Here is a 15394-nt window from a genome sequence, read left to right on the forward strand (position 1 = left end):
GTGTGTGCCAGCATGCTAATAATACGAGACAGAGGCTTTTGACAGAAACCTGGGAAACTTTTTTCTCTAATCTGAAAAGCACAAACCAGACTGAACTGGTCAGTGTGTTCCCCTTTGGACCATTATATCTTATCAGGTTGTTTTAATTGTAATTCATTTTAGCTTTATTTTCATTTGTTTTTATTGTTTTATCACACGTTAGTATAATTTGATTTTATGGTAAGCATTTTGTGTTGCATTGTATGCATGAATTGTGCTGTATAAATAAAGATTATTATTATTATTAGTTGCAGTAGTAGTAGTAGTAGTAGGAGTATTATGTCATAGAAGGTGTCACATAATAAATTACAAAATGCTAACTGTGAACTAAAGGGTTGATTTATATTACTCCTGCTTATTAAAAGCAGTATTTTGGCTTCTCTTTGTCTTTTATAAGACACCTGTCATGTAGTGGAGCTCACGGTGGGGAAGCCAGTTGTGCATCAAGTTGTTTTCTATAGCTGTTTGTTAACTAGAGCCATCCAGTGGTGCTTTAAGGAACTTTGCATACAGCAAGAAGAAAACAGCAGGGCCATCATGGTGAACTAGTCACCGCTTGTCGTCAGAATTTTCACAAGAAAAACAAAACAATGACAACCAATCAGCAGAATATTGTTCTTTATTTCTACGTCAGTGAGGTGGCAGCTTTTCATAGGAAACAATCACAGTTATTGATCCATACATATTCCTCCCTTTAAAATGGAGGATTTCCAAGTGTTCCCCCGAAGTTTTGATATATTTCCACTGGTCTTGTCTTAAGTAGAAACTGGCTGTGGATGTTTTGGGGGTATTTATGGCGTATTAGTCTCAATAGAAAATACTGTTTTTGATGGGTTGTAGTTATTTTCATGCTTGGATGGCTCTTGCGTTGTATTAAGGTGGCATTTAGGTTGATTTCTGATGAAGTCTTGTTATTATTAATGTTATTTCTAATTTTCCTCTTAATTAATCTTTTTTTTCCGTATTAATCGTTTCATGTTTGCCTGTCATTCATTGTTTCTGCTGCTTATCTTGGTCAGAAAATTGTCATCTCATCAGTTTTCCTGGTTAAATTGATCCAGTAAATTCAATGTAATGTATGAAACTGTTTTTAAATCGCCTGTATGCGAGTCAATGTGATTATGAGAGCTTAAAAAGACAGGAGGCTATTATTATCATCATTATTGTTCTTCACCATGACCAGACAAGCTGACCCGCAACATAATCCGTTTCCATGGGAACGCTCTTAATACGGAAGCTCGCTTGGATAACAGGAGCTGAAACGCAAAGGGGGTAGGAGCAGCAGGAGGCCGTGGCTGGACAATGACTGACGTGGAGAGTGTCAGGAGTGGGTAACAAACTTCGGGAGAAACAAGTCTCCAGAGCAAAGCCCCTCGTCTCGCTGTAAGCTGCTGTGGGTTTCAGTGGACACGGCACAATGAGTCTGGACAAAGCAGAGCTGTGTGATTCTCTGTTAACCTGGGTAAGTTTGATGTTAGCGAGGTTTACTAGCAAGGCTAACCGCCGGCTAACCGGTGACAGCAGGTGTTGGCAAAGTAAGAGGAAAAGTAACGTCACTTCTGTGAGTGAAAAGCTCGCATAATAGAGAGAAAAAGCCACTTTGTTGGTTAAGCAGGTCAACGTGTGAGCAGTTTTCAGGTGTGAAAGTTTTGTGTATGGAAGCTAACTATTGCTAGCTAGCCAAGCTAACTAGCAAGGTAACGTTAAACACATTGGAAGTTTGCTCTCGGTGGTCGGTGTTACCTTGATATCTGTAGCAGACTGACTGCGGCGTCAGCACGAGCTGACTGGCAGAATGCAAACCCAAATAGCTTAGTGTAAGCTTAGAGACTTATGCAGTAATGTAAGGCTATCCGACAAAGTAACTTCTCAAACCCACGGAAAATCCACCTGTTTGGCACTTTTCCACACAGAGGCAAGTGTAAGGCTAAAACCAAGAAACCAGCTAATTTAAATATCTTGCTATGTAGCATTGTAATCCCTCCTAACTACTTAGGACCTGTCATTTAAGTAGTGTTCACAAGACGAAGTTATTTACCTGCATTATTTGTCAGTGGTTTTTCAATACTCAAGCCACTATAATGTGTTTTTCCACAAGTGGCAACTCTCTTTTTAGTAACATTCAAGCTGTTCCTTTGCCAAGCAAATATGTGCATATTATTATTAATGCTTCAGGAGGGCTTTTACGCACATTAACAGATTAAGCAGTCATGAGTAACACATTCACCAACATACATCAGTCTGGTTCCATTTAGTTCAAAAGTTTAGTAAAATGCATCTGTGCATCAAATGTTTAAGCCTTTTTAAGGGTTGCTTCTTTCGTGACTAATTCTTACTGTCCTTCTTCTCAGTTGCAGACATTTCAGGTGCCATCATGCAACAGCAAGTACGACCTAACAAGCGGGGTGGCCATTGCACATGTGCTGCACAGAATGTAAGGGCACACATGTGCAGAAGTATTTGTGGTTATTGTGTTTTGGATTATGTAGCTGCCCATCCTGAACTCAGATGACAAGAGAGTCATGCAGAATCTGTTCCCTGAGATTTGCCTATCTGTGTGATTTGCACTAAATTGCCTTTTGACTTGCACAAGGCCATTATCTATGCAAAATTTAAGCCATTTGAAGAATAGTCTGGATTTATGGTCATCTTTTTCTATACGAAGCTGTGAATTTGTTTTGTACATTTATGTGTTTATTTATTTGTGGGTCTTTTCTGTTCAAGCGCCCCACAGGTAAAACGACAACATCAATATATTTGAATCAAAGCAAATATTCCTTTTCGTTTAGCATCACTTAAACATAGAATCCAACGCTCAACTGCTCTCATGTGTGTGGAGTGACTTTAATGAACTGGTTGAGTCAAATGTCATTGTGCTTAGCAGAAGACGCACAGGGCCTCATTGCCCTGTGGCCTCCTGTGAGTCTTGATGTCCAGAGATGTGTCGCCCTTGTCATCACCAGAGTTCTCTTGTGCTCTCATTAACAGAGACCCCTCTTGGTTTAATGAGACATGGCTAGGCCGGATCAAGGAGGAGAGTGGAGCCAACTGGCGCCTCAAGGTAATTTGTGAAACAGAAGGATATGACAGTGTACCCCACGGTAACACTGAATGACCAAGATGTCTTGGCTTTTTTGTACCTCTTTATCTGATTTGTTTTTTTCTTCCAGGTCAGCAACTTAAAAAAGATTCTTAAGAGCATGCTGGAATATTATCATGACGTAAGAAGATTTTATTGTTTTTATTCATTTTGCCACTTCTAGTTCACGTTTAAATTTGCTCTAACTCAATCCCAATGTCTCGCCCTGCTCTCCATCAACAGGTGCTCGGTCACCAGGTATCAGATGAGCACTTGCCAGATGTGAACCTTATTGGAGAGATGGGAGATGTCACTGAACTGGGGAAGCTGGTGCAGCTCGTATTGGGCTGTGCTGTCAGTTGTGAGAAGAAACAAGGTAAACTGTGTGAAGTAAACAGGGTGTGTACCAAGTCTTGAAAGTTTGGAAAATGATTTGAATATGCTCCTCAAAAAATGCTTGATTTTCAGCATACTCTTTTGTTTCATCTACACAGTCACTCGTATAGTGATTCAAGATTCAAGTCAAATTGGCAAGCCTTAGATAATCATGATCAAAACATACAGCAGTGAACAGCTGGTAAAATAAACAAAGTGACAGGATACAATAATTGCTGTGGCCATAAAGGAGTTCTGCTAACTTTATTTTTCATGATTGCATTGATACTAACAATGTAGATGTGATGATAAACACTTCGAGAGTCTGGAAATCTTTGGTTTGGTATCTTGAAAGTACTTGAAAAACAAGGAGATGCAGCCATCTGTGAAAATTAGCACATTGGATTAACTCAAAGTTGAATCACATGGTTCCTGCTTTACATCAGTCAGGGTCTGATCATCACATGTTGATAAACTGACCGCATGCTGCCCCCCCACACACACACACTAAAGACCATTTTACAAACTGCAGTTCAGAAGAAAAACTGATTATTTGTTATTGAAACATTAGCTTGATGAGCACAAGGTGTCTGAAAATACTGGTAGACGCAGTGCTGGTTAGGAGTATTTGTGTTAATCTGCATTTGGCTGCACCTTCACTGCTCTGTGTCGTCTTCTCCTAAACACAGAGCAAATCCAGCAGATAATGACACTTGAGGAATCTGTCCAGCACGTTGTGATGACAGCCATTCAGGAGGTGAGTGAGCCTCTCGCTTATCCTCCTGGTTCTCTCTACTTTGCATTAATCCTAGCTCTTAGTCATGGTTAATTCACAATCAAAGAAATCCGGATAAGCATAAGACTGAACAGAGTCCCAGAAACCCTACTCTGAGATATTTCAAGAATATGTTTAGTGTTTCATTGGCACACATAGGACTGGAAAAACATTGAACGTGGGGGGAATAAAAACCTGTTCAAGGTTTTTCCAAAGTTATTCAAAAACCCCCATAAGCCTGCTTTTGGGAACACCTTCTTTCATTTTTCCCGTAATTTGGGTTTTTAATTGACTTTCTTATGACTGCTTTGTTTCAGCTCTTATCAAAGGAGCCTTCATCTCAACCAGGAAGCCCTGAGACCTACGGGGACTTTGACTACCAGGTGAAACCCTCAACACTTTCACTCTCCCTCTGTATATTGTACTTCTTCTTTGCTCAACAGATCTGTTACATCTGCCTTTTGTGTTTTCCCTCATTCATTAATGTTTACTCCCTCCCACTGTGGCTAGTATGACACCTTCTCTGTCTCCATTGGTTCTGTGTTTGCAGTCCAGGAAGTATTATTTTCTAAGTGAGGAGGCAGACGAGAAGGAGGATCTGAGCCAGCGCTGTCGAGACCTGGAACATCAGGTTGGTACACCAAATTGCATCTTACTAAGTAAACATTTGCTGACACCTTTAAAGTTAGAATCCTTAAGGGTTTCATCCTGCTTGGTTTGGTGACACCTGTGTTAATGGTGATGGTAACTTAAAGGGAACTTTAATGCTGCGGGACCCAGATTCTAGGGGCATCAAACACTCCTTTAACAGAAATACAATAGCGAGCAAATAGTGTATCTGTTTACAGTGCAGCCAAACAAATGTGCTGCTATATAAAGAGGTAATTAGTGAATATAAATACACTGAATTGGTATTGCTGAAAAACTTCTGACCATAAATAGTATGAAAAACAGATTTTGATGGCATGAGAATCTTAAGTATTATAAATTTAAGATAGCATACTGGTACTTGGGTTTGTTTTATTTACCATTTATCTAACAGCCATTGGCTTTGTCTCAAAGGGCAAACTGTGTTGTGGTTTTAAAGTAATATAAAACCATTTCACCTTTTGTCCACCGGACTTTGACACAGAGGCATAGTTTAGCTGAACTGTGGTTGCAGCATGTTGTTGAATGTGTGTGCCTGCTGCTTTTGTGCTCTGGCCCTTATTGATTAGTCTGCCTGAGACTTTGTTTGTGTTCCCATGGCTTGTTTTTGCACCACTGACTGAGAGGGGACTAATTTAGTATTTTTTAAAGATACATTCTAGTCAATAGTTGCATAACATCAAGATAAAAACTGACACGTTGCCTTGGGATGGAGCAGTAGCCAACAATAATTTGTACTGCTCTCAGCCCACCTGTTTGTTTACTTACTTAGCCCACGCGTTAGGGATTAGTCATTTGTGTTGTTTTGAAAGCTATTTACTGTTCCTGGTCCTGTGCTAAAGCATGCAATCTGTCCTTAAAGTTCAGTGTAGGGTTTTGCTGTATTCAAACTGGGAAGATGTCCAGCAGGTAAGTATACACTCCCCCTTTTTTAATATTGGAATGCCAGCTTGTCTAACTGTGACTCAAACAAAACATTTTATGAGCCTTTTGTTGCAGCTCTAAACTGCAGTCTCTCCCTTTCTCAGCCCAACCAACTTCATCAGCCTAATGTTACATTTCTCCCTCCTGCACCATTACTGTATAAGAAATGGCATTGATGTTCCCCATTGAGCTCTGTGTATTCATCTATTTATATGAGAATCTGGTTTTGACCCCGAGGGCAGTGCTAACAACTTCACTACTGAGAAAGTTATATCTGCCTGAGACATTGCATCAGCTGACTAACTTGCTTTTGACTGCTGAGCATGTGAAATGAGAGCAAAGCTTGTGTTCGAGGTCCTGTAAGCATGAAAAGTGGTGAGTTTGTCGTGGCGTGTCTGTGTTTTACGTCTTTTGTGTGCCAGTGTTGTGGCTTTCTCGTGTTTATTTTCAGAAGGATGTCAATTGTTCACGTCAGCGCTCTTGATCAGTGTCGAGGACTTCTCTGATGCATCTTCTGTGTCTCTTCCACTTTCTCTTCTTTGTACAGCTGTAGACTTGCACCACTTCTCGCTGAGCAGTCCGTGACCTAATCTCCTGGTCTTTACACCTCTTTTTACAACATTTGTCCTCTGTTCCTTTCTCTTTCCCCCACAGCTGTCCGTGGCTCTGGAGGAGAAGTCGTCCCTGCAGGCTGAGACTTGCGCCCTGAAGGAGAAGCTGAGTCGCTGTGACTCCCTGGATGCTTCCACCACAGCCATCACCGGCAAGAAGCTGCTTCTGCTGCAGAGTCAGATAGAGCAGCTTCAAGAGGAGAACTACAGGTACAAGCTGTGACACACACGTAGAGTTGCTGAAAGCAGTCAGCCCTTTAGAAATTCAACATTCAGTAGTCATGTACACATCATGTGCTAACATCGTGGACACATGCAAATCAGATGCTGTTGTTGAGTTGATTTTGTGCTATGAAGTGTCTCACAATGAGTCCTTTGAGAGGAGATTTTACTCATAAGTAAACCGCTGCTCTCGTATCATGTATATGTCAGACTGGACAACAGCAGAGATGACATGCGTGTGCGGGGAGAGATACTCGAGCGCGAAGTGACCGAGCTGCAGCAGCGTAACGAAGAGCTGACCAGCCTGGCGCAGGAGGCCCAGGCCCTCAAAGACGAGATGGACATTCTCAGGTGAGACCAGTGCAGGCGCTGAATTACTGTGGAGGCCAAAACAGTGCATGCCTCCTCACAAGCTAACATAAGCTTGTACTCAGTCAAACTGCAGGGAAGTCGCGCTTGGTGGGCGTTGAATCACATGAACACTGAGGGTTTCGTGTTCTCTGCTTTTGTAGCTTTCCAACAGAGCATGTGAGATTGTGCAGTGTCAAACTAAGGAAGACTTACTGCGTTGAGGGTGTTTTAATGCAGTTCATTCAGAATTAATAAGATTTTTTTTTCTGTGAAATATATTCTGATATAAAGATATAGGTATGTAGATACATATACATATAGATATATAGGTGTGTGTGTGTGTGTGTGTGTGTGTGTGTGTGTGTGTGTAGGACATTATTGTTAAGCAAATAGTTGGTCAACTTCTGTTGCAAATAAGTCAACTAGATGGTAATTATTATACACCTTAAATCAACCTTTATATCAGCCTGTATTGAGAGCGTAAAGCACCGTTTTGGCTAAAAATATGTCTCTTGTCTCTAATGAAAAAGTCTGGTGGTCTTGTACATTTTTTGTTCCCATCAGTAAATCCCATGAAAAGACCAGAACCAACAATTGATCCCTCTAACACGTATTGTCTGTGTAGCCAGAGCCTCCTGTAGCTCATTCCTCTGTGCCCTAGAGCTCTTAACAGAAACTATAAAAAGCACATCAGTGAAACACTGGCAGGAAAATTGAAAAGTAGAGAAGCAAAGAGAGACAAACTAACACATTGTTTTGACCTTTCAAGGAATTTATTGACAGTCTCAAAAAATGTAAAGTATCACCCGCCTTTTTGCTTTAAGCAGTAGTTCATCTATTATCAGTTTACACTCACAGAAACAACTCCCACACTGCCCACACACAGACGTCCATTCAGCTCCTCTCCCTGACATCTGTGTTGATAATATGAATTTCATGCATTGACACTAGTTTGCGTCAGAGTTGTTGGTTTTCAGTGGATAAGTACATATCTACACGGACTTATTGTGTAAAAGTCATATTCCTGTGCTGGGACTCGACGCCTCCCACACTGTCCTCTCCTCCCCCTCAGGCACTCGTCTGACCGGGTGAACCAGCTTGAAGCACTGGTGGAGACTTACAAGAGGAAGCTGGAGGATCTGGGAGACCTGCGCAGACAGGTGCGCCTCCTGGAGGAGCGCAACACCGTGTACATGCAGCGCACCTGCGAGCTGGAGGAGGAACTCCGCAGGGCCAACGCTGCCCGCAATCAGCTGGACACCTACAAGAGACAGGCAAGCCGTGGGTTGGAAGGAGGGAGGGAGGGAGAGTGATACTTGCTCCCGCGTCGACGTCCAAGTGATGTTGAACACAGTCTGGCTTGTGCACGTGTTTGGAAAACATTGCAGTTTTTATAAAGAGCTCTGTTGCTATGCTCTCTGACTTGCAGGCTCACGAGCTGCACACCAAGCACTCAGCAGAGGCCATGAAAGCTGAGAAATGGCAGTTTGAGTACAAGAACCTTCACGACAAGTATGACGCACTACAAAAGGAGAAAGAAGTGAGTCGGTGAACGCTGTCGGGACATAAAAGTTGTGGTGGGCAAAGAATGAGCGCTGACAAAGTGCTTTTAACGTGCTGTCTTATCAGTGTGGAGCATCTGTTTGTAGTGGCTCTGTCTCATATCATGGTCACACACTGAAGCCCGGTATTACTAGACAAGATGCAGCGATCTAGTTTTTATTTCAGTCCTGTGTGGATCAACATTTGTTGTGATTATTACCTCCCTGCAGGAGGAATTGTTGCCAGGCAAATATCGTACTATTCTTCAGTGGACTCCCACGTCCTGTGTCAATTCTAGCACCTTCTGCAATCTGACAGGAGTGATTAATGTCCTCAGTTACTTGTGGGAGTGATTAAGAAATACATAGTGTACTGACATGAAGCCTACATTTCCTTTATGTTACTTGTAGGTCGTGTGTGTGAGTCGAGGTATACCTATGAAACTCGTCGCTCCATGGCGTTTGAGGGTCAGAGCTGGTCTAACAAAACCTAATGGAACATTACTTTTTTTTTTTCTTAATAGTCTTTTGGCATTTTAGCCTTTACTTGACAGTCAGACAATAGACAGAGTAAATGTGGGGAGAGAGAGGTCATGTGGTTTACACCTTAACCATTAGTCCATCAGGGCGCTGTGTTCCCTTTGTTTTACATCCAGTGTTCCTTTCCACACTTGTCAGCTTTTGCTGGATAGAATTTATCGATGTCATTTTTAGCCTAATAACTCCTTTAACACAAACTAAAGCGGTCTGAATCAAAGCTGGAGCCCGTGTCATGTGCTTTGTTCTGTAGCGTCTGATCTCGGAAAGAGACACGCTTCGGGAGACGAACGACGAGCTCAGGTGTGCACAAGTCCAACAGAGGTGCCTCACTGGAGCTGGTGAGTTGGAACTGCGCTCAATTTAGAAACAAACGATTGAACTGCAAGATGGTGAAATACTCAAATGCAAGATTCCTCTTGTGGGAGAATACGTTCACAGTTTTTTAGCAGTATGTGTTGGTGGCTGACCATTAATTAACTTTGCACAGATATATAAAATCGCTTTTTCCAAAGAAGATTCTGAAGTGTTCTCGAGCCCATGTAGTGATGTCAAAGCGGTGAATCTCGCTTCATCAAATATATTGTCTTTGTATTGTTTATATGTCAAAAGGATCAGCAAATTATCACTTTCTCTTTTATTTATGTTTTCCACAACGTCCCGACCTTTTAGAAATGAGGTTATAAAGATGTTTCCTTCATATGAAATATTTGTTTCCCAGAATAAAACAAACATAAGCAAATCGGGCCTTTTAATACAATCTGTTAATTTAGCAGTTGACAGTTAATGTCTCTCTCTGCAGGAGGCTTGTGTGACAGTGGTGTCACAGTGGGAAACCTCGCTGCAGAGATCATGCCTACTGAGCTCAAGTACGTCTATTCTGTTGTATCTGCATTTCTAAGCCACGGTGTGGGGGTTAATGTGTGTGTAACAACCCAATTTAAGCATAACAGATGAGATTTTATTTCTAAACCTGTAACATTGCATTGGTGTCACTATCAGTAGCCCACTTGTGCTCTGTGTTCATCATCTGTAGCATGAGGCGCAGTTGGCGCCTGAAATAGCAACACATGTCAGTGCTGCACGTTTGGCCGGGGCGTTGTCCGATAGCTAGCTCGGCTGGCTCGGCAGACCTTCACTGACCGTTGCTCTCCGACCCATTTCATCTGACCTCCACCTCTTTCTCTGACCCCTTTCTTTCCTCCTGTCTCCCCCACTTCTTGTCATCGTCCGCTCCCTGTCGACAGGGAGACAGTGGTTCGTCTGCAGAGTGAGAACAAGATGTTGTGTGTCCAGGAGGAGACCTACAGGCAGAAACTAGTGGACGTGCAGGCTGAGCTGGAGGACGCTCAGCGCAGCAAGAATGCCTTGGAAACTCAGAACAGGTAGGGCAGTGTGCGTGTGTGTGCGTGTTGTATATCTATATATATTTAACACTACTGAACAAGACGTTGGACTGTATGTTAAGTTTAGAGTAGTCCACCATATTGTGTGTTCCTGGACATTAAGCTGGTTGTTTGGCTGATGGTAGGAGTGCTATCTGCCTAAATGTCAACTCACCCTCTGGACTGTGTGCTCAACTGAGCTGTGTGGGCTGGACTGGAGGACAGACAGCAGAAAGCCAGATTGTCCCTCGACTGTGTGTGTGTGTGTGTGTGTGTGTGTGTGTGTGTGTGTGTTTACATGGCTGTGGGCATGTGGACATGTGGGTGGACTGTGTGTGTGTGTTTGTGTGTGTGTCCATGCAACACCAGGCCCAGGGTGTGGGAAGCATCCTCAGCAACAGTAACAGGAGGAGAGGAGTGGAGTGGGCATGCTCAGTCGAGCAAAGCGGTGAATGGCCAGGCAGCACACTTGGTGGAATGGCTGAACACTCCCTGCAGCAGATGTACAGAGATCCACATGATACTTTGCAAACATCTTCCACCCACAGCATCAACTAAATAACCTTGTGTTTCATCTTTACCATCTGCCTCCCTTTTCTTTGTTACTCTCTCACACAGTGTTCCCTAAACCTTTCCATTTTCTCTCTGTTAGCTTGTTTTTTTGTTTTGTTTTGTTTTGTTTTTTTTGTTCTGTCTGTTCCTAACCTCTCCTCTTGTTCCTCGCCTGTCCTTGTCTGTTTGCTAGACTGAACCAGCAGCAGATCTCAGACCTGCGTTCTCAGGTGGAGGAGCTCCAGAAAGCGCTCCAGGAGCAGGACAGCAAGACTGAGGATGTGAGTGGACAGACTTTCCTTCTCCTCTGCCCACTTTTGCCACTTTTGTTGTAACTCAAATCAAGAGATCAGCCCATGTTTTTGATCTTCATCAGCTGATTATTGTTTCTGTATTAATTACTGTATGGATCTATAGCTGATATATACTCTGATAATACTGTGAAACATGAATTTTCATGTCATTCCAAGAAATCCTCAATCTTTGTGTATTTATATATATATCTGATTAGAGCAATGATGCTTCAGGTCGCACTCCCTGTGTGTTTGCATGACACTCAGAGTATATTGAAAGCACTTGTGTTTGATGTACTTTGATACATGTTGTGTGGGAATTTAACCCATGTTTGCTGTGGTGATTCACTGTTGACGCCTGCCCCTCTCTGTCTGTCTCTCTCTGCCTGCCCCCATCGATCAACTCCGCCAAAATCAGGCCATTGTAAGTACGGCCCACCCTCTGTCCCTGGCCTATGATTTAACTCTTTGACAGCTTGACTCTCGCAGCTTATATGTGTGTGTGTGTGTGTGTGTGTGTATGTTTGTGTGTGGCATTTAAAAACCCTGTGTGTTGGGTTTTGAGTGTAATGGGTTTTTTTCTTCTTCTTTTGAAGTCCTCTTTGCTGAAGAAAAAGCTTGAGGAGCATTTGTAAGTACTCCACTGCTTCTTTCTTTGTCCATGTGGCTTCCAAACACAAGTGAATTCACACACTCTTCATATGTGCTTATTTTAGGGAGAAGCTCCATGAGGCCCACTCAGATCTCCAAAAGAAAAGGGAGGTCATTGATGACCTAGAGCCCAAAGCGGACAGCAGTAGTAAGTCCACTCTCTCTGCCTCTTTGAGCACCTGCCAGTGTCCTCTCTCTCTCTTTCTTCTTCTCACATCGTTTATTTTTTCCCCTTTCAGTGGCAAAGAAGATAGACGAGCTCCAGGAGATCCTGCGGAAGAAGGATGAGGACATGAAGCAGATGGAGGAGCGATACAAGCGCTATGTGGAGAAGGCAAGAACGGTCAGTCCACCTAAAGGAACATGTTGTCCTCAGCATATGGCTCTAAAATAGAAGTGTGAGGGTTATTTTTATCACTGGTCAAAGGGCAACTTCACTGATTTTAGTCATCAGAGGCTGTTTACAGGTGTTGGAGAGTACTGCTGCATATTTGAAAATGGTTACATAAGTGTTTTGAGGCTCCAGAGGGAGCTGTGTGAAATCTGATAAATTGCCTCATGTGATGTCACTTGAGTCAAAGTCAGTTGGGGCTGAAGACTACGAGTTTGAAAATGAAAAAAAAAATCTGGGAGTGAGGAGTTAGAAAGAAGTGAGCCCACTCCCCATCTCTGCCTGAGGCCAGCGGCTTAAAGCTACATTAGCTGCTGCTAGCATAACACACCTGAATCTGACAGAACTGTTGGCGGTGGAGTGGCATTATGGGTAATGTTCGTGCTAGGGTTTGACAAGGAGAAAGTGTGAAATCAAAAAAAGATGCTATCTCTGTCACTGATATAAGAGAGGAACGGCATAAGAAATGTGTGTGTGCAGGTGATCAAAACTCTGGATCCAAAGCAGCCGGCGCCCGCGACTCCTGACATTCAGGCACTGAAGAACCAGCTGACAGAGAAGGAGAGAAAAATCCAGCATTTGGAGGTTTGAGCCTTTGACAGAATGACACAAATGAGGTCACTGTAGCTCTTTAAATGTCACTAATACACAACGATCTGTTCTCGCTGTGCAGCATGACTATGAGAAGAGCAGAGCCAGGCATGACCAGGAGGAGAAACTCATCATTACCGCATGGTACAACATGGTAAGTGAGTGTAGAAACAGTTCTTTGGAAGGCAAACGCAGATTTTTACTGGACAGAGACACAAGTCCTTACTCTGCACATCCATAATTTTTACCCTCAACCCCTGATTCTTGTCACCTCCTCCGTCTGTCTCACTCTCAGGGGATGGCGTTGCATCAGAAGGTTTCTGGCGAGCGGCTGGGTCCCTCCAATCAGGCCATGTCCTTCCTGGCCCAGCAGAGGCAGTCCACCAACGCCAGGAGAGGCCTGACGCGACACCACCCGAGATAAAAGCTCCAGACAGGAGAGCAAATATTCTGAAGGGAAGCATCGAGAAGATGAGGTGATCTGCAGAAGACTTCATCTGAACGCCCTGTACCTTTTTGCCTTTATGCCTTCACTGGATCGCTGCACCTCAGAGTATCCCTCGTGCTGCTACTGCCCCCTGCTGGCTCGTAATGGTACATGAACGTTTCTTTTCTCTGTGGGGCCCCGGAGGAGAGAGATATTGTTTAACTCTGCTGTTGATTTAGAGTTAACCCATAGAAACAATGGAGCAGAAGGAGCTGTAGGGCGTGAAAAGAGGCTGTCTCACCTTTTAAGGTGACTTTTATTTCTCTGTAGCCTCTGGGACTCTGTCCTGTTAGTTTTAAAGCTTTTTTTTTTATCTTTTATCTTCTCTAATAGGATGAATTGTGAACTAGTTTTGTCAAGGTAACAGTGAGAGGAGTTAGTAGGGGTATTACGATTACTGTTATATAACTGATATTGGAAGTGCTGAAGAAGCCCTAAAGCTGCACAGACCGTGGACTGAAAACAGATGTTCACGTTCAGCCGTTAGCACGTCTCCTTGGTTTTGTTAATTCGTTTTGAATTTTCTAGTAGCTTTTATTTTTGTCTTCTTGATCGTGTGTTTTGAGGTGAGTTTGAGTTTTTTTTTTTCTGTCTCAATTTGAAGGACCTCAAAAAAAAAATGTAGATCATGAGATCATGAGGGTGTGTTAATGGCCTTAGTCCCCCCCCCCCCCCTTCGTATTCACTGGAATCGTTTTCTCTAAACTTAATTTTCATTATACGAATTTGTTTCACAAGATTCACCAAAGCACTTTCCTTGAACTGTGGGATTGTTCAGTGCCTCGCAGAATACTCCAAGTACTCCATTTGTGGATGCGACTGAAGTTTGAGATATCTGCAGTGTGAACCCCTTCTCTCTCTCATTCAACACAAATAGATCTTAAAGAAAACGTCCCACTGCAAGCTCATCTTCGTACGGCTTATGATGATGTGACTTGTGCACATGATTTTTCTCAACTCATTTGCTGCCTATGAATTTGATTGATCACTTAAAGATTTTTTCTTCTTCTTCTTCCCAAAGACTGAAACAGGGTTTTGTTTGTGGGTCGGACCTAGTTGCACTCACCACTTTAGACTCCAAACTGATGTGAATATGAGCAAATGTAGGCCGAGTTTATTGCAAAGACTGGAAAAGCAATGCACAATTGAATCCATCATGAAAACACTAAAAATAATGACTCAGCTAATAGCTGTTTACCGCTGCTAGAGCTCATTTACAGTTTAACTGAACTGGAAGGACACACACTCATCAATATGCTGGAATTCTGTCTGTTGTCTGTCTGGCAGGAAGTTGGAGGCGGGTGTAACGGTTGAGCCTGTAATAGACGGCACATCCATCAACACTATGCCTGCCGTCATTTGCGACAGGTTAATTTTCCTTTCAAACAGTCGCAGTCATTTTAGTCTGTCCCATATCAGAGCTGCTGTTTTGTGACTTGTACTTTGTCCCTGTGAATGTTTGTGCTATGGTCTACGCAGACCAGAATCCTGCTGTTTTGTGCACACGTTTCTACTGATGTTTCATTATTTGAGTTAGTATTTATGGTGTTAAGTCATTATCTTTGCTGCACATTTCCATGGCTTGAAGGGGTTAACTTTTTAAGTTGTCAGTGTTTGTATCATATTACTGGTCTAGTAGATTATAGCATGGTGTACTTCACACAGGGATCTGAGACAAGTTAGAGATTTGTAGTCCTGTCTGTTCTACTTTTGCACTACAAATAAATGGGATCTTAAGACAAGAGGTGGTGGTCGTGTTCTCTTTGCCAGTACATTTAAAGTAAACATTAAGAACCCCTTAACAGCCCACACTGACTAAACCATGCACGCAAACTGACCCAGCAAGATCTGAGAGAGAAGACTGATCCAGATTTTACCACCTTGGTTCGTACACTTTAATTCTGTCATGATATAAAGTTCAAACTGATTAGTCAGACTTCTC

General features: G+C 42.8%; 1 protein-coding gene across 1 annotated transcript; it reads left to right on the forward strand.

Annotated features, from left to right (window-relative positions):
• Positions 1-1292: 1292 nt before the first annotated feature.
• hook2 (hook microtubule-tethering protein 2) lies at positions 1293-15194 on the forward strand. Its single transcript, XM_076752907.1, has 22 exons — positions 1293-1501; positions 2391-2473; positions 3028-3100; positions 3210-3260; positions 3362-3494; positions 4183-4250; positions 4586-4651; positions 4819-4899; positions 6495-6661; positions 6884-7024; positions 8097-8298; positions 8454-8564; positions 9356-9443; positions 9905-9971; positions 10350-10487; positions 11233-11320; positions 11929-11963; positions 12049-12131; positions 12223-12326; positions 12855-12959; positions 13048-13119; positions 13261-15194. Exons 1-22 carry the CDS (start codon positions 1457-1459, stop codon positions 13387-13389), a joined length of 2130 nt encoding a protein of 709 aa, XP_076609022.1. The 5' UTR covers positions 1293-1456; the 3' UTR covers positions 13390-15194.
• Positions 15195-15394: the final 200 nt, after the last annotated feature.

The sequence above is a fragment of the Chaetodon auriga genome, chromosome 16, assembly GCF_051107435.1.
Source record: "Chaetodon auriga isolate fChaAug3 chromosome 16, fChaAug3.hap1, whole genome shotgun sequence".
NCBI lineage: Eukaryota > Metazoa > Chordata > Actinopteri > Chaetodontiformes > Chaetodontidae > Chaetodon > Chaetodon auriga.